This window comes from Phyllostomus hastatus, unplaced genomic scaffold, assembly GCF_019186645.2.
Source record: "Phyllostomus hastatus isolate PE091 unplaced genomic scaffold, TTU_PhHast_1.1 phas_scaffold_21, whole genome shotgun sequence".
NCBI lineage: Eukaryota > Metazoa > Chordata > Mammalia > Chiroptera > Phyllostomidae > Phyllostomus > Phyllostomus hastatus.
The window spans coordinates 7241025-7264404 of record NW_025334017.1 but is presented as its reverse complement, the minus strand read 5'-3'; the positions used below and the strand labels follow the sequence as shown (position 1 = coordinate 7264404).

General features: G+C 39.5%; 1 protein-coding gene across 3 annotated transcripts in view; it reads left to right on the top strand.

The window, feature by feature from the left end:
• The window catches only part of ASPH (aspartate beta-hydroxylase), a 200603-nt gene that overhangs the window by 143198 nt on the left and 34025 nt on the right, over positions 1 to 23380 (top strand). For all 3 annotated transcript variants that reach the window (XM_045861467.1, XM_045861466.1, XM_045861468.1), the window contains 4 exons: positions 940 to 1076; positions 6366 to 6464; positions 8647 to 8736; positions 13353 to 13490. In XM_045861467.1, the coding sequence (XP_045717423.1) occupies positions 940 to 1076; positions 6366 to 6464; positions 8647 to 8736; positions 13353 to 13490 (464 nt within the window). The remainder of the gene's footprint in view (positions 1 to 939; positions 1077 to 6365; positions 6465 to 8646; positions 8737 to 13352; positions 13491 to 23380) is intronic.

The following is a 23380-nucleotide window of genomic DNA, read 5'->3' as shown; positions in this document are numbered from 1 at the left end:
AGTAAAGGAATCAGCTTATCAGCTAAGCAAACCTAGCCCAGATTGGCCGGTAATGGGGAGCCAGCAATGAGACAGGTTGGTGATATTTTGTGCCCAACAATTTATCTGTTTGTGGGGCTATAGCTATTATTGATGGTCCTAAAGTGTTCTTGGTTAATACTCAGTTTGTGGACAAGTGAGCCCTTTAGGTAATTAATTTTGTCATGTATACTAGTCTTACCCTGTACATTTTCTCATATTCCATTTGTCTTACCTACTTTGGTGATGAGTAGTGACAGTCAACCCCAGAAATTTTAGTTTTCCATCAGACAGCTTTAAAAATTAAATGAAGCTAGTGTTTCCATGACTCCTGTAAGCGTAGTATCCTATCGTCCACCAGAGGGCCCCATAACACTGGATGATGTCTCCTTAGCTACAGAAAGAGGTTCCTGCCAGGAGATGAGGGCGCTCTTGGTTTAAACAATGTCAGCAGGGTACCTCAGTGCCTCTTCCAGTTTCACACAGGGTTCTAGACCCGGAAATCAGTTAGGTTTTTAATTTGTCAGTTTTCTATTCATAATTTTAAAGCTAATCTTAATAAACCAAAAATATCTCTGTACAACTTTTTTTTTCAAGGAATTGGTAACTGAAACGTTCTTAAGATTGAATTTAACCTAAAAAAAGTAAATGTTAATTAATTCAGAAAACAAGACTGTCTCTAAGTGTTTATAGTCAGTATTATATTTAGCATCTATTTATAGGAGTTATTGACACCATCGCAACTGCATAATGAAATCCTAATAGGTACTTAGTCATCCGTGTACAGGGTCAGGTTCAAGCTGGTCTTCAGGTTCTGTTGAATTGTCTTGATTTAAGTCTCAATATAAAAGTATACATAATCTGTTTTTATTTCTATTATTTCTATTGGATTCTCTTTTTCTTCTCTTCCCACCAAATCAGGTCACATGAGAGGTTCTCTTGTTACACTGCAGAAATTAGTTCAATTATTTCCTGATGATACTTCCTTAAAGAATGACCTCGGAGTGGGGTATCTCTTGATAGGAGATAATGATAATGCCAAGAAGGTATATGAAAAGGTGAGCAAGCAGCAATCTTCTGTTAACTACATCAAATTATATTGAACATGAAATTCTAACGTTACTTGTATATTGCATTTAATGCACCCTATCTCTCTCTTTAAGTTAAATTAAATGGCATGTATTATGATAATGGACTTCTTAATATTGTTTTCATATCACTATTTTTCCCTTGATCAAAGATTTTAAGTTTTAGTTGACACTTGGTATATCAAAACTTTCAACCTATAATTGCGGTATTTTTAAAACTTAATCTTTTTTCAGTCCACAAACAGCCTTTCTAAAAGTGTTCTCTGTGATAGGAAGAGAAACTCAAGTTTTTTCTGAACTTTGTAAAACACAATCCTTTCCTTTTCCCACTAGAAGTCTTGTCTACAGAGACACAGGACTCAGTCTTTCGGGGATAGGGAGTACATGGCTCACCTCTCAGAGGGCACTGACTCTGATCCTCTGCTACAGTGCCTTTCAAAGGATTTCTGCCTTGCAGTGGACTTTTTAATAAATAACCTCCAGGTCACAAGTAACTATAAAATCTAGAAAACCATGACTTCTTCAAGCAATGAGGGAATTCTTTTGGTGTGAAGCAAGCAGGGTACCAAAGAAACTGGAGAAAGTTAACGCCTCTGTGAAAGAAAGAGGAACACATGTATTTGTTGTTCTTTAATTTGGCCTTTATGTCTGCAGTTTTCCAGTTGGTGCTGTTGGCATCAAAATGCTCCTCCTCAGGGAGAGCCAGTGTGATTCCTTCTGTTTTTTAAAATGCTGGCAAGTTCAGTGTGAGGATTCCACACCCAGTCTGTGAATTGGTCCATTCATAAAGGGGTGCTTTCCTCCTTTTGTTACTGTAGATGCTTCACTGAAAATCATTGAATTTTAGAGCAGTTGTCTCTTCACCCTCATCATAATTTTTATCTTTTCTAAGGGAACAGAAACAAAACCTTCACTTTTTATAGCATGTCAAACATGCACACAAAGTGGATTCACCCTGCAGTGTTGAAAATCTGTGCCATCCGCTAGCATACCTGTCCCAGGTCGCAAAGATGTCCATGTGGGGCATTGCATTTGTGAATGGCCAAAATCTAACACTGAGCACCCTGTCTGGCAAAGTTTGGGTAAGGGATACATCATATATCTCAAAGATTCAGGATTGTATGAATGTAAGCATTGTTCAACTATATTCGATATACCCATTGACCTGCAGAGACCACAAAGATTGAATTGTAGAATTAACTCCTCCCTCCTTCCCTGCCTTCCTTCCAAAAACCATGACCATGTTTGACTAAGAGCACCACGCCCAGGTGAGGTCAGGGTAGGGTCTGAAAACATATTAGTTTCTCTCACTCACTACGGACTTGTCCTTCCTCACCTTCTCAAAGTCTTCCATGAACATATTTACTCTTTCTACCTGATGCTAAATCTCAGATACTGAAACATTTTTCTTCATCTTGAAAAATAAAATTTTCCTGATGTTGTTTACACGTTTGAAATCATAATCCCATCTCAACAAGCACAACAGGATGCAGAGAGTCTAAAATATAGTCATATGACAACACTGAGTGGGTTTCTTTTTAAAGACTGCAGATATGTGTGGGGTTTGCCTTTTATTTCTTCCCCTCACTCCAGAGTTAATAAGCTGTGTCTAATGGATTCTCTTTCCTTAACCACAGTTTATGCGGATATGTTATGGCTCAGTCAAAGATCATTTCCAGAAAACTGATACTTTAATTTTATATTTTTTCACATTGATTTTTATCTTTGAGTAAACTAATAAAAATTATTGATCGTTCCCTTTCTGGATTTTTGCTGTATTTAGTTTCAACAAAGACCGACTTTAAAACGGTCAGAGGTAGGTCGCTCGCCTCCGCAGCTCTTGGAGGCACTCCTGCATTAGTGAGTAACCCTGCTAGTGACGCAAGGTCAGCTCCTCCTGCTCCTCACATGTGTCCATTCTCTTAGCCAACAGCTATGTGTTGAAACCCATCACATAGCTTGGGAAATGGTTGCTAAAGGTACAAGCACAGTGTGTCCTCATGGAGTCTACAATCCAGTGCCAATTGACTAGTTTCTCTTCATTTTACCTTCTGAGTATCTTTCAGATCCCCTCTATGCTTATTTAACTCAGGCACTCAGCAGCTCTTGCCTACTAGGCCGATTTATCCTGTACAGGGCTGTGACCTCCCCCTTCACCAACACAGACCACAAGTCCAACCCTCCCATTCTCGGCTCTAACTCTTCAGTGGCTCCCACTGCTCGCAGCTGTGGTCTTCAGTCACGTTTGAATGTGTAAGCTGCCAGTACAAAATGTTCCAGCAAGTACCTGTGAAACATATGTTTGTATACCTATTACGTATACGTGTGTATGTACTAATATGTGATGTGCATTGTAGAAGGTACACACTCGAAAATAAATTTTAAGAGGAAATAATATTTCAGATTGTTTTGAATTTCGAAATTAAAAGCTGCCCCAAAATTGTTCATTCTCCCTGAAAAATATACTTTAGTAATATCAATCTATAAACAATATTTTTATGATTATATGATCTTTAAAATTCTGGTAGTGTATCATGCAAAGAGTTTGGGCTGGGACTAGCCATGCCAGCTATACCGGGATTTTTTGTCTTTTTCTGTGGCACGTGCACCAGCGCATGTGTGTGTGTAAAGAGAGAAAGAACCTGTTACATTGTTAGTATTAACATCAGTCTGGGTTTCTTAGAAATCTTACACAGCCTTGTCCTTTTCAGAGGGCTTGTTGATTACAGCTGGATTATACACCGTGCACAGTCGTGATGCATCCACATGCGACAAGCACAGTGGGCAGTCGGAACGAATCCAGCAGAAAGGGCGGCGTCTGGTTGCCTGATCGCCCACCCTCCCCTCCCCTCCCCCTGCATGTGTGTCCATGGGGCATGGGACTGTCTGCAGCACACAGGGGAGGAGAGCCCTGGAGCCTGTTGCATAGTATCTGCTATATTTCAGAGACACGCCATCAGAAGCTTTTTCATTTTCTACTCCCCGGTGGGTTATCTTGCACCTGAAACTAAACAGGAGCCTTTGTGATTTGCCTCCTGCCCTCTTCAATCTCATTCCCTTTTGCTGTTCCTGGCCCACTGTTCCCTTTTACCCACTTCCCCCTTGGCCTTAAATGCCTCTGCTCCCTCTGCCTCCCATGATTCCTTTCCCTGGTGAACTCCCATTCATTCCTTAACACCTTTCATACCTTGCCCTGTCACACCCACCCCAGAGTGAGCTAGGTGTCCCTCCTCTGTACTCCCTGCATGCCTCATTCCTGTCACTATAGTTACACTTACCACACTGCATTACCATTGTCTGCCTCCGGGTCCTTCTCCCTCCCTTAACTGAGAGCTCTCCGAGAAAAGCAAGTATATCTTCCTTATCTGTCTATGTCTGGAGCCTAGAAGAGGTCTGTGTGTGCTAATCACTTAAGATGGTGGCTGTGTGTCTGCAGGAGACAGAAATGTCATCTGTGTAGCTGCAATAATTATAGTAACCCCTTCAGAGTTGTGCTACCAGAAACATTGGTAGCACATTGATTGGCCTCAGTTCAGTTCCCTTTCAGAGGTATTGGTTGAGCCCCTCCCTGCTCAGCACCTAGCTTGGTAGCAGGTGCTGTGGAAGGTGCAGAAGAAGCAGGGTCTGTGCTTCCAGGGATTTAGTTAGGGAAGAAACCCTGCATGTGCCCCTCCATTCAGTCAGTGCTGACTTATTGACTATCTGCTATGTGCCAGGCACCGTCGGAACACAGGATCAGCAGTGGGTGCAACAAGCACAATCCCTGTAGCGCTTATTTCTTAGTGAGGGAAAATAGTAAGTCAAATGGAAATAAGTGCCATGAATAAAAAGGAGTAAAAATGAATCAGGATAAGGAAGTTAGAAAGTGACCAGTGATGAGGAGGACGGTGTCTGTTTTAGGTCGGGTGCTGGGCGTAGCTTTCCACTGAGATGGTAGCCTTCAATCAAGGGCTTCCTCAAGGTCAGAGAGTGAGCCGTTCAGATAGCTAGAAGACTGGGGCTAAAGAGCACCGCAGGTGCAGAGGTCCTGAGACAAGCGTGCCTTTGGCTTATATCGCAGCAGGAAGAAGTGCAGGGTGCCTCAGAGTAGCTGGTCAGAGGCCAGAGAAGTGGAGAACTCCGTGTTACTCTGAGAGAAGTGGAACCCCTTTGGGTTTTGAACAGAGGGGGGTTGACATCTCACCTAGGATTAGTGAGTCTATTTAGGGCCCCATGTGGGGACTGGGTGACAGGAAAGCAGGGCTGGGAGTGCAGGGAGGGGAGAAATGATAGACGTGGACCAGGGTTGCAGCAGTGAAGGAAATGACAAGTGATCCTGAATATATTTTAAAGGTAGCATTGGCCAGATTTGCCAGTGGATGGGCTGCGGGATGGGGTACAAGCTGGAAAATGCTCTAGTGTCTGTGGTGCGTTCTGTGGAGTCGCAAAGGGCATGGGGACCCTCTCCTGCACACTTACTCCTCCTGTGCAAGGAACCCATCATGGCTGTGCCCCCTTTTCTGTTAGACTCAAGGAAAAAGGGGATATTCACTCAACCCAAACCTTCTTCATCTTTTACTTTTGTTCTGTAAATCAGTTTGTCTAAGCAGTTTCGCAAGAGGAATGTTTTAATTTCTCACTGCTAATATTTCATTTAGAGGCATTTTGAATAATTTATCTGTAATCATAACAAATGCATATGGAAACAAACCATGGTTTGATTTATTTAAAATGTTTACCTGGGTTTTATCACAGCTTATTGGATTTGCTCAGCACTTTATCCTCAGTCCTTAAAATGGTCCGGACCTTCAAGAAATTCATGTTGAATCAATGGATCATGATATATTACAAATGGAAATCTAAATTTTCTGTTAATTAAGGCAATATATGAAGCATGTATGTAAAGAAATGTATAATCATTCAGAGTTGACTTTAAAATAGGAAATTTAAAGTCATTTTTCTTGATTACTGAAAAAATATTGGAGCCATAACCATTGACAGCTGTTTTGCTAATTTGCATTGTTGAAGAAATGCTTTAACAGTCATTGCCTTTTCATATTTATTTCTTCATTCTTGAAGTAGTAATATGTAAATGTGAAAACATTGAGTTGAGAGGAAATGGGGCCATTTAAGCCTAATATATTGCAGTGAAACAAAACACAAGTGTTTCAAGCTGTAACATCATAATCAAGTACAGCAAAGCTAATTAAAATTTGTTTTGACAGTCATTTGTAGAATTTGTAGTCAGTCACAATAGCTTTTTGTTTTCTCTGACTTTAGGTTCTGAATGTGACACCTAATGATGGCTTTGCTAAAGTACATTATGGCTTCATCCTGAAGGCACAGAACAAGATTGCAGAGAGCATTCCCTATTTAAAGGTAACTGTCCCTACCATTGCTCTTTTTTTATCTTCCAGTTCTTTTGAATGACTTGGACACCCTTGGCTGTGCCTTGTAGATTAACTGGTATGCACCGCTGAGTCTTTTCATGGTGAAAATGTATATCCTCTGACCATGATGTTCATAGGCCAGTGTGGATCTCCACCTCCATTGGGAGTGACCGTGACATTCATAGGCTGGTTGGACCTCTACCATGACTGGGAGTGACCATGACATTCATAGGCCGGTGTGGACCTCCACCGTGACTGAGAATGTCAAATGTAGAAATACCAACTGTATGAGCAGAGACTCTTTGGAAAAGACTTTATGAAGAAATTCCTAAAACTGCAGTTGTTATTAGTTTTTATTGAAGTGTCAAAGGTGTCTTCCAAAACAATTAACGTAATATTTTCAAATATGGGCAATGAATTAAATGTCCCTTTCACAATTGAATTGTCCACTAAAGCCTGTCCAAACAGGGCTCATGAACCTATGCAAAGTGAGGTAATGAATGCAGATGGAATAGCTCAAACTCCAAAAAGCCTGATAGCTCAGAATATTCAGATTGAAAATGCAGTCATTTTTCTCACATATCCAGTTGAATCCTTGTCACCTAACTAGAACCACATTTGGTCTAGTGCAGGGCTGCCCAGCAGAACCTTCTATACAGCGGAAATGTTCCTGTACTCTCTCCTGTGGTAGCCACCAGCCACAGGTGCTGTTGAGCACCAAAATGTGGCTTGTGGGACTAAAGAACTGAATTTTTATTTTTAATTCTAATTAATTTTAAGTTAAATAATAACATTAGCCAGTGGCTATCATATTGGACCAGCAGCTGATTGAATGCCTGTGAACTTCTTTTTAAGTAGCAGTATATTACCCTTTTATGATCTCTTTCCTTCACAGCACTTAAACAGATGCCAAATAACAGCCCGCTGCAAATAGCTTGCATGTTATATTTGGCCAACATAATTCTACTGAAAACAATTTTAACTGCTTGTCTCTGTTGAGAATCTGAACATTTTATGTAATCATGCAGATGTCTGGTTTCTCGTGAAGGGTTCTATCTGGCCCCCACCCCTGGAGCTGAGCAGCGGTGTCCCCTGGAGAGGCGTGCACCCTACAGTCTGCCTCGGCTGTCCCCGGGCCTCTGCAAACTTTTCCGCCCGGGCCACCACCTTGTGGGCGTGTGCATCTCTCTGATTTAAAGTGCTCTCCTGGGTTTGCTTTGACACGATGAGGGCCTGATAGGACTCTCCTGCTCCAGAGACGCGGAGACGGAGGGCAAGGTGTTCTGTTAACCAAGGAGGACTTTTGTTCAGGTGCCTGTCAGTCAGGAACCCCGACCACAGCCCTCCCCCTCTCCTGAGTGACCCTCTCCTGTTTCTCGCAGCTGCTTTTCAACACTGTGCCGGTGAGACTTCTTCCCAAGAAAACACCGCTTCTTGTGAAAAAGCCTCAAGGAGGCAGATTTACTCCTTGATATTTAAATACCTTTACCTGTGTCCTTCTTTTACTTTTTAAAATTTATTCACTTGCTTTAATATTTTCTCTCTATTTTTTACATAAATTTTAATTTAGTACTTATGTGGAAGATTAGGATAGATATCAGCTAAGTGTTTTAGAATAGGATTTGTTTAATAACAATTACATTTTCAAAGATTCGAATTAGCTTTAATCATATCATATGTTTTATAAAGTATTTTATTAAAAGGTAAGAGCACATTTATTTGGAGAGGGAAAAAATACTATTTGCAGTTGGGTCTCTATGACTTCCGATATATATGCACAACTAAACATTTTGGTTCACGTATTTTTTAAAAAGCCTCTAGATGACAGATGTCCAGATTTGTAGAGCAAAATAAATGTGATAGATACCCACCCAAAGAAACTTTTTAGGATATTGAAATATGATCACACCCACAGAGACAATTCACAAAGCATCATGCTAATTTTGTGATCAATTAATGATGAATGTGTTGTTAAATTTAACTGTTATTACCTCCTTTTTTATTATACTCACATTGTAAATATTGACCAGTAATCTAACTGCCAAGCTTTAATATTAAGAAGTACTTGTCTGGTTCTTAGATTTTCATGTGGTATATAATGATTAAGTGAATCAGTGAATTAAACATGGTATTTAATTCTTTCACAAATGCCAACACCGTCTTTTCTGCAGGAAGGAATAGAATCTGGGGATCCTGGCACTGATGATGGGCGATTCTATTTTCACCTGGGGGACGCCTTGCAGAGGGTCGGGAGCACGGAGGTAATGCGTTCGTGAACTTTCTGTTTTAAAAGAGGATAGAGTGGGGGCAAAGAGAAAGTTAGAGTTGAAAAAACATTTTGAACAGAAATTTTTGAAGGTAGTGACTTAAACTTTTTTGAAACAACTCAACAACTCCTACCTAATCTCATAAAGAATTTTTGGGATTTGGCTTTTACAATTTCTGAAAGAAAGTATCTGAGGAATCATAAAAGCAATCTCTAAATTAGTGTGTCTCTGTGTGTATCTGTGTGTGTATATGATAGACATTACCTTAAACATTTTTAAAGTATGAAATAAAGTAATATCTTCTAAACTATCTAAGTATTTTTAAAGTATTTTAACAGTTTGCTTAGATTTATTTTTATTTTGGAGCTTAAAAGGTAATTATTTTAGAGGGAAGTCTTTATTCAGCTGATTCCTAAGCACACTGAACCCCATGGTTAATTGTGTAAATTACCTTCTGAAATATTTAATATCAAGATTGAGATGAACACCTTTAGCAATGGTAATAACAGGTACTGAGACAGAAAATATAGTAACTGAAACAAGTTACATATTTCCTTTGTGGTTGTTACATTTTCTGAGTACAACATCAACTTCTTTAAACATAATTGATCATTAATCCTAACAAATGCAGTAAATTCCCAAATGATCACAGTCAACCTGCCACGATTTACATGACATTGCTGGACAACAGAGCTGCCACCACAGGACCTTGCACGGCTCTAGGCCGGACTCTGCTTAGAGTCAGGGTTAAAGGGTGAAGTGAGACACTGAATCTTCATAACTCTTGTATTCCATATATGTGACCAAGTGGCATCTAAGTATAACACAGCATCAGGCTTCTACGATTAATAACATGGGGCCATTTGGACAATCAAAGGCTCATTGGAGCAAGGGGTTTGGTGGTGGAGTAATGGCCAGCTAGAGACACGAACCTATCTGGGGTAACAGAGGTTGAATAGCTGACACTTTTCTTTATACATTTCTATGTATCTGTACCTTTCCCTCTCTAGCCCACCAGTCAGTCCATTGAAACAGAATGAGGCATGAGAGGTGAAGAGAAAAAAGGGAGAGGAAATTGCTGATTAATAATCATTTTTTGTGTTAATTCTTTTAGATGTAGATGCCTGATCCCTCCTTTGAATGAGGGAGATAAGAAAGATTTTGCTGTAGTATCTAACACTGGGTAAATGTCTGTGTCTGATTTCTGTAAATGTATCTGTCACTAATTAATTTATCTTTGAGCATCTCAGGGTCCAGGGCAAAGATAGATAAAAGGAGTCTATGATTTCTTCTCACATCTTAGATGAAAACAGCCCTTATTTCAAGAGCAAAGAATTCAGCACTAAACACTTGTTAAGGGCTTGGGGTTTGAACATACGAGACTATTGTTCTATTAGCTTGCTTACTTATTAATATGCACAGAACAAACTGTTCTTGAATTTAAAAAGTGCACAAGGATTCCTTCTTACAGTGGAATAAAAACAAGCCTGTGGAAACCCCATGTTAGTAAATTGTTAGTGCCCAGAATTGAATCTGTGAATTGACTGCCATGCTCTGAGTTTGCATATCAAGAATCAACCATCCTTCATGGTCTCAGTGCATGGAACTTTGCTTCAGGCACCGAAAGAGAAGCAAATCCACAGCCTCTGTGCTGCAGAGGCTAACAATAAAATTGTTTTTGAAGAAGGTTTTTCAAATGGGTGTGTTTGTATGGACAAGAAGAGGGAGGAAGACAAACCACAATAGTCTTAGCAATTCAGCCTCAGCTATTCCCAATATTTCCATAACTCCCATATCCACATTCCAGTGCTTGTCTCCCAAAATCTAGATTCGTGTGTCTGCTGCTTGCTTAGTGTCACCACACAATGTCATAAAGACAGCTCACTTGTCTTCCTCTAAACCGTTCTGTCTCCTGGGTTCCATCTCTTCTTATTTGATGACATTAACAACTTCGCAAGATCAGCAATTGAGTCAGCTCTAGCCCCTCCTGCTTGGAGAGGCTCCCATCTAGACGGCCAGGGTCCAAAAAGTCCACCCGTTGGAGTCCTTGGCGCCCTTCTCACCTTCCCTCTTGCTCAGTCCAGTGCTGTCGAATGTTACCTTCCACGTCAGCGCTGGCTATAAGAACCTGGCTGTTGCTTCCTGCTTTCGTCTTAACCTTCTTCCAGGCCATCTTAGGTTCAAACAGGTGCAAAATAAAAATATAGTCCTGTTTCTAAGTTATGGCATTCACAGTCCTCCACCGGCCAGCTGCAGCCAACTGTTCTCACCACAAGTGTGCCTCCCAGGCCCCATGTTCACCATGCTCCAGTGTAAGGAACTCTGGCTGAGGTGGGGCCTGAGTTGGAATCGTTCAACACACTATTTCTGTGTCGGGTGTGTGTGGAACCGTGCATGGCAATAATTTGAAATATAGAAAATGCTTTGAAGAAGGTGCCCTCAGGGCACTCTATTTTAGGATTCCTGATTAGAGGCATAAAAGGGAAATAATACCGGGGAAGTTTTCAGAGGATTCTAACTTGATGACTGATTTTCTGGCAACTCTTATTGAAAAGTAGTTTATATGTTAAAGAAAGGTGGGGGCAACCTGGCTGAATTCTCTGGGTCTTCTATGTAACTGAAGATGATTTTACCTTCATTGAAGATATCATTGAAGATGACTTTTATAAAATTCCTCATGTATTACTGTCATGGTGTGTTTCTCTAAAAGTTAAATGGGGGGCACAGAATTCAGGGCCCAGGAGGACTGACTCTGAGTGTCAGGAAAGGGCTTAGAGATGGTGCAGATGTGACCTTGTCAGTGAAGCCAGGGGCCCCACATCCAGCACGGTGACTGGTAAGGCCAAGACTATCATTAAGGACTTCTAGCTCCTTGGCTGGAGCTTACAGCAAATGTTTTTCACTATTCTAACAATATACATAGTTAAGAGAATGAACTGCTGATGATTCAGAAATTAATAAACCTTAAAATTTAAAAAAAAATCACCTGTTGTAATTAAAATCATCATTCACTTTAACACTGAAAAATATAGGAAATGAAATCCTAAGTTTACATTGGACTAAATTAGTGAAAATAGTCTAGTGAATTCCAGCAGTAAAATGTTATTTTTTTCTTAAGTCAGACAATTAGCTGTTTTAAGTTTCTGGTTTTTAAAGTTTCTCCTTAATGGCTACAATGTACATGTATTTCAAGGAAAACATAAAAATGGTCAACACATACATTCTTCACTTGACCTATTATTGAGAAAGGTTATTAAATAAGGATATCACTTGTGATGGTTTTTTATTTTTTTAATGATACAAAGATGTGAGGATTGTGGAACGAGTCACCAGAAGCCCTGGGTTATAGTTGGAGATTTGAGGCTTTTTGAACCTCAGTTTCAACATTCGTAAATTGGAGATATTTGCAGTTATGGGAAGGGTCAAAAGCCCATGACGTGTGAGAGAGCGAGCACTAACCGACGTGAGCCACTGAAACCGTGGAGTGGGCCTGTTGTCACACCCGATTTTTCCAAAGAAGGAAATTTTGAAGTATGAATAAGAAAAGATTTTTAAAAGTTACTATAGTATACATTTAAAGTACTCATACATCCGGAGTTTTATGAAGATAACTCTTCTTAACCTGCTTGGTATTAAATGGCTATCCTTAATTGATCAAAATGTGTATTTGAAATCACTCTTCCGAAGTAACCATTAGATCAGACCTATACTAACAGAGGGAGACAACTGAGTGTCTCACTGGAGTCGCCTTCTGTCCTGAGGACAGCGGACTTGCGCCCTGCAGGAAGTGTGGGGAGGGCCGCTGGGAGAGCATATGGCCAGCCGTCATTGCAGGAGACATATGGAGCCACTGCTCTGCAGCCAGCTGTCCCTGAAAGGCCTCGTCTTGGAGGCAACTCGTGTCACGTTACAGCCAGCCTGCAGCCACAAATGGTGCCCCTTATGGCTGGAGAGGAAAAGGAACAAAAACCCCCTTTGAAAAAAATCTAATATGATCTATCACTCTATTAATGCCAACAGAGAATAATATTTCCTTTTGTCTACTTAATGGAGTGGAGGATTTACCCTCGGTCACCGGGAGCTGGCTTCCTCAGTGCAGAGGTGGAAGAACATACACGTGAAAAGGAGGCATTCTCAATGTTAGCATTCCCAGTCAGTAAATGTAAATATCTTAGAAGAAGTTATCAAAATCATAATCCTTTTCTTTTAAAGGAAACATAAAAATGGAATTAAAGAAATGAAAGCTAGAATACATATAGTATTCTCTAGTGTCTGTAGTGCCTTTAGTGTGTATAATTATTTATTACTCAACCAATAAGTCCCAGACTGTGTGCTGGACACTCTGAGGGAGACAGAGTGCCTGCAGCATGAATCCTTTATTAAAAGACTTCACAGCCTAAGACTGAAAATAAAATGCACACTTTCATGTGGTAATAGGTCATAACCAGACACCCAATCAAATGACAGTATTCTCACCAGTGTAACAGATTTGGGCCTGACTAGCAAGCTCTTTATTTAAATGTCACAAAGTAACACTTTATTTGCAGTGACTTGAATTTTAAAATGCATGAAAAATGCCTCAATTGCCGTTCATTTTTCTGTTATTTCAGGCATATAAGTGGTACGAGCTTGGGCACAAGAGGGGGCACTTCGCATCTGTTTGGCAGCGCTCACTGTACAATGTGCAGGGACTGAAAGCCCAGCCCTGGTGGACCCCAAGAGAGACGGGCTACATGGAGTTAGTGAAGGTGAGTGTTGACTTAGCCTTTATCCTCACCAAATCGCTGTCTGTTTCCTGCTCAAAATCAGGGTGCTTCTCGTGCAAAGGCATGTCAAGGAGGAGATAGATTTTATATCCGGTGACATTAGCCAGAAGTTTAGTTGAGATGATGAAGAAAGGAATTTTTCTTAAAGAGCAGTTCTCACACATTCCAGCTGAACTACTCCTTTACACGCCTAAAAATCATTGCACACTCCAAGGGGTGTGTGTGTGTGTGTGTGTGTGTGCAGGTTATGTCTATCAATATAATTATCAGAAATTGGAACTAAAGAAATATAATAATTATTTTTGAATTCTTTAAAGTTAAAAGCAACTCCCTCACATGTTAATATAAATAACTTATCAAAAAAAATAACTATAAGCCCTGGCTGGCGTAGCTCAGTAGATTGAGCACGGGCTGTGAACCAAAGTGTCACAGGTTTGATTCCCAGTCAGGGTACATGCCTGGGTTGCAGGCCATGACTCCCAGCAACCTCACATTGATGTTTCTATCTCTCTCTCTCCCCCCCTCCTTTCCCTCTCTAAAAAATAAATAGACAATTTAAAAATTTTTTTTAAAAAATCTCCCCTTTAAAAAAATAACTATATCTTCTAAACAAAAAAATGTAGTGAGAAGATTGGAATTGCTTTTGTATTTTTGCAAATCCCTTTGACATCTGACTGAACAGAAGACAGGGATTCTCACGTCTGCCTCACATGCACACCCGTTGGAGCACCGAAGCCATCTCTTTTGTGCATTAGATGGGTGTCAGTGGTCCGGTCTGAGAATCCCACTGCCATCTGTACATTATTCATGTGAGAAACAACATTCTGGTTTTTAAACAGCTGGTACTGTGCCTGCAGTATGTGTTTTCCAGCACCACCAAGCAGTTCTCCAGTTCTCAGTGGACATTGACTGGGTGTCCTACAAATTTAACTCAGTTCCGACACCGTCTCCCTGGAGATAGCATCATGTTCCTCAGCCCCACAAGACAGCCCCCATATCAGACGCCAGTACAAGTCCAGGTTGTCACCTGTGCTTCTGACCAACTGTCTGTAAATCAGAGCTTCCCACAAGCCCTTCATTGGATTCAGTTTACATGCTAGAATGGCTCACAGAACTCAGAAATAGTCACTTAGGTTTACTAGTTTTTTTACGAGGGATGTTATAAAGAACAACAATGAACAGCCAGATGAAGAGGTACACAGAGCAGGTCTCGAAAGGTCTGAGTGCAGGAGCTTCTGTCCCCATAGAACGAGGTATGACATCCTCTTGGTATTTGGATTCCTTCCCCCAATCCAGTAGCCCATCACATCTTGTCATTCAAGAGTGGTGGGTGGGTGGGCCTGAAAGTTCTAACCCTCTAATCATTTGGTCCTTTTGGTGACCAGACCCATCCTGAGACAATTGAGGGGTCCATCCTAAGTCACCTCATCAACATAAATTTAGGTGTGTTCTAGGAGCTTCTAATGAATGACAAAGAAACTCCTACCATTCAGGAAATATCAAGGCTTTCAGGAGCTCTGTGCCAGGAACCTGGGAGGTAGACCAAATATGCATGCTATTATTATACTACAGGCCGCCCAATGGTGAATGGATCCCTTTTAACAAAAGGGTTATAACGGTTAATAGACAGTGGTGCATTTTGGAGTCCCATTCATTCATTAATGGTTAGTCCATCATCATATCATATGAAAATATTTCCCAGCACAAGGCCACTCAAGTTCACAGGCCTCCACGGATCTGGTAGGAATGGTCCCAGCAATAGGTGGCTTCTCCCTTTCAGACATCTGATACAGTTGAGCTAAGAGACAATATCATCTCTTGTTCTCAGCCTCTTTTGAGGTGTTGATATATATATTAGGTTTCCCTCATTACATAGCCCATTTGTCCATTCCCTTCTCTTCATCTGCTACTCCTGCTTCTCTTCATTTATATTCAAACTTTTCCACCGTTGGAAGGAATGTTATGTTTAGCCACTGTGTTGATCTGGATTTCAGGCAGCAGTACTGGTCTACCAAGTGCCTCCCCCTCTGTCCACTCCTATTCAGATAAGGTCAGGTGAGCCAGGGGCAGAGCTAGTGGGCTGTTCTTCCACCAGGCAATACAGCTGCATTCCTCACCGTGAGAGAGGTGCGGAGGGAGAAGCAAGAATGACAGAGCTTGACAGTTTTGGAATCTGGGTGATGGATATTTGGGGGTTTCTTATACTGTTTTCTCAATCTTTAGATAAATATTTTACATTCAAATTTTTGTTAAAGAATATGTTAAATAAAATATGTCTATAAGACTTACAAGATTTTACTAATTAATTTGGTCTACTTGGGGAAAAAAAAAATTTTCATGCAGTATCTGTGTGCTTACGTTGAATGTGTCTTACCTAACCATGTTTATTCTGTATTTCATTGTAAAAACACACTATATAATCATCATAAACAAATCGTGATCCATAATTTTCATCATAATCCAGTGTAGAGTAGGCTGCCATCAGTTAGCCTTTGGATGTTTTATAAATCGGAAGCCATGGTGTGGTGGCAGTGGGCGTGGATTGATTTAAAGAGGTTCTCTATCCAAAGGAGAAATAGTATAGAAAAAACATCTCCTTCGATACATGCACTACATTTAACATTGTCAGTGATTCTTTTCTTTGTAAAACTCGATCCTGTCTCAGATTGTATCACACTGAGCCCTTCTGATTCTCGCTCTACTAGCTAATCTTTTTCTCTTGATCTCTTTGTAAGTACGTTTCTCCACTATAGCTTTTAGGATACTTTCAAGTTCAAGTAACAGAAATGAAGCATGAATCTGGCTGAAACCACAAGGACTTTGACTGACTCATGTGCAGGAAGCCTGGCAGCAGGGCAGACCTCAGGCAGCAGCACCAGGGGAAGATTTTCCTGTCTTTGTGCTCCTCCTTGGTCATCTTTGTCCTTGCGAGAGCTTTCTACAATGTGACTGCCAGCAGAAACTGGAATGGGGGTTGAAGAGTATTTGGGGGCTTCATAACATTGTTCAGCCACCGCACCAGCCCTTCTACAAACCTCTAAGCAGACCCTGTCCTATTGGTTGTAACCATGTCACATGGGTACTCACAGTTACAACAGAGTCTGAGAAACCAGGTAGCTCGCAACAGGCTGAGGCAACCAGCATCCAGCAGGAGAAAGAGTGTCCTCTCCATCAAGCAGGGAACAAAAATCTTTCCTCTTATCTGACTGAGCCAGTTTAAGTCACATTTCCCCTCTGCATGAATTATTGGCAAGGGGCTATGAGATTTCCTTTCAAACAACAGATCAACCCCTGGAGACAGGGAACAACCACATTCCTCTACATCCAGTGGGTGATCTGCAGGAGGGTGAGCATCTGAACCAAATTAGGGCTCTGTTAGAAAGGAGAAAGAGGCACAATGCATGCTTGGGAGGCGACCTAGTTGCTCAGTGCCCTGGCTGACTGTGGACCTGCCCTCAGGCCCGAATGTGTTCTCTGTTCTCCCTTTCTTATGATTCATTTCTAAGAAATCTTTTCTGCTCTGGTTCAAATGCTGTTAAATTTCTACCGAAGCTATGCTTCCCAAATAGGCTTCTCACTTTTTTCATTCTCTCTCCAACTGCATAGCAACATTAACATTCAATGTGAAAATTAGTTCGCTGTCTAATCCCATGATATATTCCTTTCCAACTTCATGGTTTTGATTAGGGATTCAGGCCTACTCTAAATTCCAGGTTTATGATTCTGTCCTGATCTCTTACCACCACACTGTACTATCTTTAATTCAGCCAAAATCTCCCCTCCCACCAGAGGATAGTTTCCTCTTTAGGATAGTTTCTTCTCCTTTACCCCTTCCCTTTTTCTTTTCTCCTGTCCCCTTCACATCTAATTCCTATTTATCCTTCACATGTTAGAAAAGTTGTTATTTCTTTTAGGGCGATAACTTAGAGGTCCTTTCTTACATGTGTTTAAAGGCACTTTGTATGTCCTTTTTAAGCACTAACGCACTGTGTCCTAACAGCCCCTTTGGTTCTCGGGAGCCCCATGAGAACGTGCGCTATGAGGGTGGACCACGTCCGTCAGGACTAGTACAGGACTAGCACCATCTGACGCATGAGAGACACTCGCAAATGAGGTCTTTTGTAAGAGTTTCTATAAACTTTGTTTTCTTGAGTTGTTTCATAGGTGTGGCAGAAATCCCAGGTATATAAAAATCTTATTACTGAGCCTTTCTCACATACAAGCAGTTGGCACAATTGGCATCCTTCTTGGCCTTCCCTGAATGTGGGGGGAATTCTCTACTTCTACTGCCCTGGGAGAGAAGGGACTGTAGAAGGAAAAGGAAAAGATCCCCTCTCCCTGCCATTTCAGGAGCAGGAAGCAAGGGCATTCTTTTCTAGACAGTGCTATTGCCTAATGGGGAAGGTATGTACAATGTTCAGAGTTCCTGTTAAAACTTCAAGCATGTATGCTTACAAAATATCGGGCAATGGGGAAGGATTTTGGAATGGCAAAAAGAATATTTTATAAATCTGGTTCTTCATAAAAGCAAAAAAATGCTGAGAAAACTTTTCAAAAATCAACATTTTCAGAACTCATACATTATCTAAAGATGTATAACCATCTGAGAAACATTATCCAAGAAAGTCTGCTAAACCTCAGTAAGAACAGCAGGATTTGTGAGATAGTACCTTAACTTACTTCCATCCACTCCTCCCCAGCTCCAACACAGCCTGGCAGGCTGGCATTCTCACTGCACTGGCTGTGAAGACCAGCCCTGCAGGCATCCATGGGAGCAGACCAGGTGGGAGCACCGCACAGAGTTCTATATGCAGAGCACTGCCAGTGTTTGGTCTGTCTTGGGCTGCTTGGAGAGCCCCATACTCAGCACACCATTGTTCTTTGACCTCACTCAGAAGTAAAGCGTTGTCCCAGTCTGTTAGATAAAATAGTCAGTGGCAGTTTTTGTTTATTTTTTAAATACCACAGCTACCCAAGACAGCTGTACCAATTGGGGCAAACAAGAATCTGGAAAAAAAACTTTAATGAAGAAGGTAGTGACATCTATAGAATACTCCTCAGCACAAACTGAATACACAGTCTTCTCGGGTACACATGAAACTTTCTTCAGGACATACCATATGCTGGGCCAATAAACAAGGCTCAAAACAAACTAAAAGTATTGAAATACTATAAAATGAAGCCTGTTCTCTAACCACAGGGGAATGAAATCAGAAATCACTAACCAAAAGAAAGTTGAGAAATTCACAAATATGTGGAAGTTGAACAACAGGATCTTAAGTAACCAATGAGTCAAAAATGAAATTACAAGAGAAATTAGAAAGTATTTTGAGATGAGTGGAACAAAAATACTTACACAGCAGAATTTACAGGGTGCAGCTGCAGCAGTTCTTAGAAATTTATACCTGTTAATGCCTACATTTAAAAAGAAGAGAATGATTATAAAATAATCTAATGGTTTACTTCAAGAAGATAACATAGCAGAGCAAAACAATCCCAAAGCAAGTAGAATAAAGATTACAGTAGCTATAAATGAGACAGTGAATAGAAAAACAATAAAAAAATCAATAAAACCAAAATTTGGTTCTTTAAAAATTATTTTACAAACTGTTAGCCACACTGACTAATAATAAAAAAAAAAGAGTGAAGACTCAAATTGCCGAAATCAGGAATGAAAGAAGAGACATCACTACTAAATTTACAAAACTTAAAAGATTATAAGGGAACAGTATGAACAACTATATGCTAATAAATTAGATAACCTAGGTGAAATTGGTGAACTATTAGAAAGCCACAAGCTACTGAAACTGACTCATAAGGAAATAGAAAATCTAACTACACTTATAACAAATAAAGAGATTAAATGTTAGTTTGAAAGCTTCTCACAAAAATAAATCCAGGCTCAGATGTTTTTCGTTGGTAAATTGTATCAAATATTTAAATAGTAACTGATGTCAGTTCTTCACAAACTTCTAAAAAATAAAAGAGGAAGGAAAATTTGTCAACTCATTTTATGAGCTGGTGTCATCTTGATACCCAAACCTGACAAAGATATAACAGAAGAAGAAAACTGTAGACCAAAAGCTCTTATGAATATAGACACAAAAACCTTCAACAAAATATTAGCATACTGAATCCAGCAACATATAAAATGGATTCTATACCATGACCAAGTAGAATGTTTCGGGGAATACAAATGTAAATCAGTATAATAACCCATATTATTAGGATAAAGAATTGAAATTGCATGATCATTTCATTAGACTGAAAAGGCATTTAACAAAATTCAAAACTTTTATGATTAAAAATATGTATATAACACTAGCAATTTAAAAGTAGCATCTACAGAAACCTATAAATACCATCATACCTAATGATAAAAGATTAAAAGGAAGAATAACATTATCTGTATTTTGCAGATGACATATTTTGTATTTTGCAGATGACATTACTTTGACAAGCTTCAGGATACAAGATAAGTGTATAAAAATCAATTGCTTTTCTTTATATTAGCAAACAAATACTCCCATGATGAAATTAAGAAAACAATTTCATTTGCAATAGCATCAAAAAGTAATGATACTGTATTATTTTGGTAGGACTGCCATAACAAAATACCACACATACTAGGTAGCTTAAATAACAAAAATTCATTGTTACGTAGCTCTAGAGGCTGGAAGTCCAAGATCAAGGTGCTGGCTGTGTGGTTCCTTTCGAGAACCCCTAGGGAGCCTGCCCATCCCTCTCTTCCTAGCTTCTGGTGGTTTCCTGGCAATTATTGGAGTTTGTGTCTTAGAGATTTTGGCCATCCTTTTCATATGGCATTTTCCCTGTGTGTGTGTCTTTCTCCAAATTTATCTTTTTTATAAAGACTCTAGTCATATCAAATTAGGACCCACCCCAATGTCCTAGTTGTAACTTGATTACTTCTGTAAACAACCTATTTCCAAATAAGGTCCCATTCTCCGGTAGTGGGGGTGAGGAATTCAGTACATAAACTGGGCGAGGGCACAATTTGACTTATAACATATACTTAACAAATTTTAGAAAGCCTTATTGGAGGAAACTTTAAAACGTCTACATAAATAGAAACGCATCCCATGTTTATGAATCAGAAAACTCAATATCATTAAGATAGCAATACTCTCCAAATTGACCTAAATTTTCAACACAATCTCTATCAAAATTCCATGTGGCAGGTTTTTTATTAGTTTGTTTTTTGTTGTTTTTTTAACAAAATTTGACAAACTGATCCTAAGATTTCTATGATAACACAAGGGATCCAAAATAGTCCAGACAGTTTTGAAAAAGAACCAAGTTGGAGGACTCACACTTTCAAATTTTGAAACTTATTGCAAAGCAACAGTAATCAAGGCAGTGTGATACTGCCATAAAAATAGACATAGAGCAGTGGAAAATAAGAGAAAGTCAGAAATAAGCCCCTACATTTATGATTGATAATGATGTTACCTCATATTATAAAAATAAGAGAAGAACTCAAGAGGGAAGTAGACCTGAATGGAAGACATAAACTATAAAACGCTTACAAGAAAACATAGAAGTAACTCATCTTAACATGGAGTTAGGTAGTTTTTGTGTTGTTGTTTTTTTAATATGACACTGAAAGTCCAAGGGACAGAAGACAAGATAGATAAATTGAATTTCATCAAAACTTAAACTTTTGTGCTTCAAAGGACCTGATCAATAAAGTAAAAATAAAACCCACAGAATGAGAGGTAATATTTGCAAGTTGTATATCTGACAGAAGATAAAAAGAACTCTGATAATTCAATTATGTAGAGACAAATGACTCAATTTAAAAGTGGGAGAAGGATTGAAGTAGTCATTTATTCAAAGAAGATATATGAAGGGCCAAGAAGCACATAAAAAGATGCTCAACATCATTCATCATTAGGGAAATACAAATCAGAACCACAATGCGATACCACTTCACACCCACTAGGATGGCTATAATAAAAAAGGGGAACATTAGTAAGTGTTGCCAAGTATATGGAGCAATTGGAAGCCTCAACCATTGCTGGTGGGAATGTAAAGTGGTGCAGCCATTTTGGGAAATAGTTTGGCAGTTAAACATAGAGTTGCCACATGGCCCAGCAATTCTACTTCCAGGTATATATTCAAGAGAAATGAAAATTTATGTTCATACAAAAAATGTGTACAAGTATGTTCATAGTAGAAGTATTCATAAAAGCAAAAAAGTGGGAAGAACCAACCAGATACCTACCTAAATGATGAATGAGTGAATGAACAAAATGTGTTATATCGACACAATGGCAATTTAAAAAATGAAGTGCTGATACACGGCACAACATGGATGAACCTTGAAAACATGCTCCGTAAAAGAAGCCATACCCAAAGGCCACATGTTACATAATTCTGTTTGTATGAACTGTCCAGATGAGACAAGTTCAATTGAGACAGAAGTAGATTGATGATTGCCAGGGACTGAGCAGATGGGTTGAGAAGGGATGAGCGCTACTGTGTAAGGAGTTACTTTTCGTTGTGATGAAAATTTTCTAAAATTAAATAGTGTTCATGCTTGCACAATTCTGTGGATGTACTAAAAACTAATGAAGTATAAAAGTTATTTGAGTGAATTTTATGTCATGTAAAGTATATCTCAATAAATCTGTTAAAAATGGAAGACTGTGATATATAGAGGTATAGCAGATAGCTGTAGATATATTATAGTTCAAGCATGTTAAAAATAAACAGGTTTCTGGAGGGTGATGAAATTCTAATCATCAGTAAGGCGATATAGTGAAGCTTAGGCTCCACAGCCACATGGCTGGGTTTCAGGTGTCGGTCCATCCCGTCCTGGTTGTATCACATTGAGCAATGTGTCTTTGTATTTCAATTTCATTGTCCACAAGGTGCCTTTGGAAATAGTACTTGCTCATGGTTGTTCATTTAATAAGTAGGAAGTGCTCAATAAATAGTAGTTGTTGTTATAATGATTTGTAGTTTTAATTTATTATTACCTTGTTTTAATAGGAAAATATTTTCTAGTTTCCAAAAAATATTTTGGAAACCCAATTTTGAAGTATTATATAGTATTCAAATAACAAAACAGTTATGTATTACATACCTCCTGTTTGCAGTCCATGTGCTGAGAACTTTTGTATATAATACTAATCTTTACAGGTCCTCAAGATAGGTATTACTGTGCCTGCTTATACATTAGTAAAGTAAGGATTAGTGAAATTAATACACTTGCCCAAGGTCCCATATTTAACATCACAGGACTCAGAATTGCACTGAGGTCTCTGTGCCCTCAAAGTCCATACCCTCACTAGTATCCCACCATGCCCGCCCTCAGAGTTACTAAGTTAATAACGTCTGCCCTTGTGTCTCACGTTCTTCTCCTTTTTCATAATTCCATTTCCCTGGACTTGTTTGTTTCAGCCCTGCCTATCATAAGCTCTGCTTTATTTAAAAAGAAAAGCAAGGCTTGGAAGTTAATCACAGTGTTCTCAGCAGCATGGAATCTGACAGTGTGGGATACCATGTGTTTAGAACTCAGTGCTTTGTGATTGTAAAGTTAGCTTTACTTTGCTAACTACCTTTACTTGCAGAAGTGTGAATATTGTATCTGCTTATAACTCTTTTAAAAAAGTCATTTTAAGGTGATCAACCACTTGTCAGTAATGACTATGACAAGAGAGAGCCTGCTGTGTTAGACACCCAGGCCCATGACCATTTAGTTGACAAACGCTTGCACAGGAAGATTTTCCTCCATTTTCACATGACAGACTTGAACGTTATGAATCATGGATCATCACTCAACCATTAACATCTTAAAGTGGGATTCTAAATCTGGTAGCTGCAGTATTTGGCCAAAATCCTTTTAG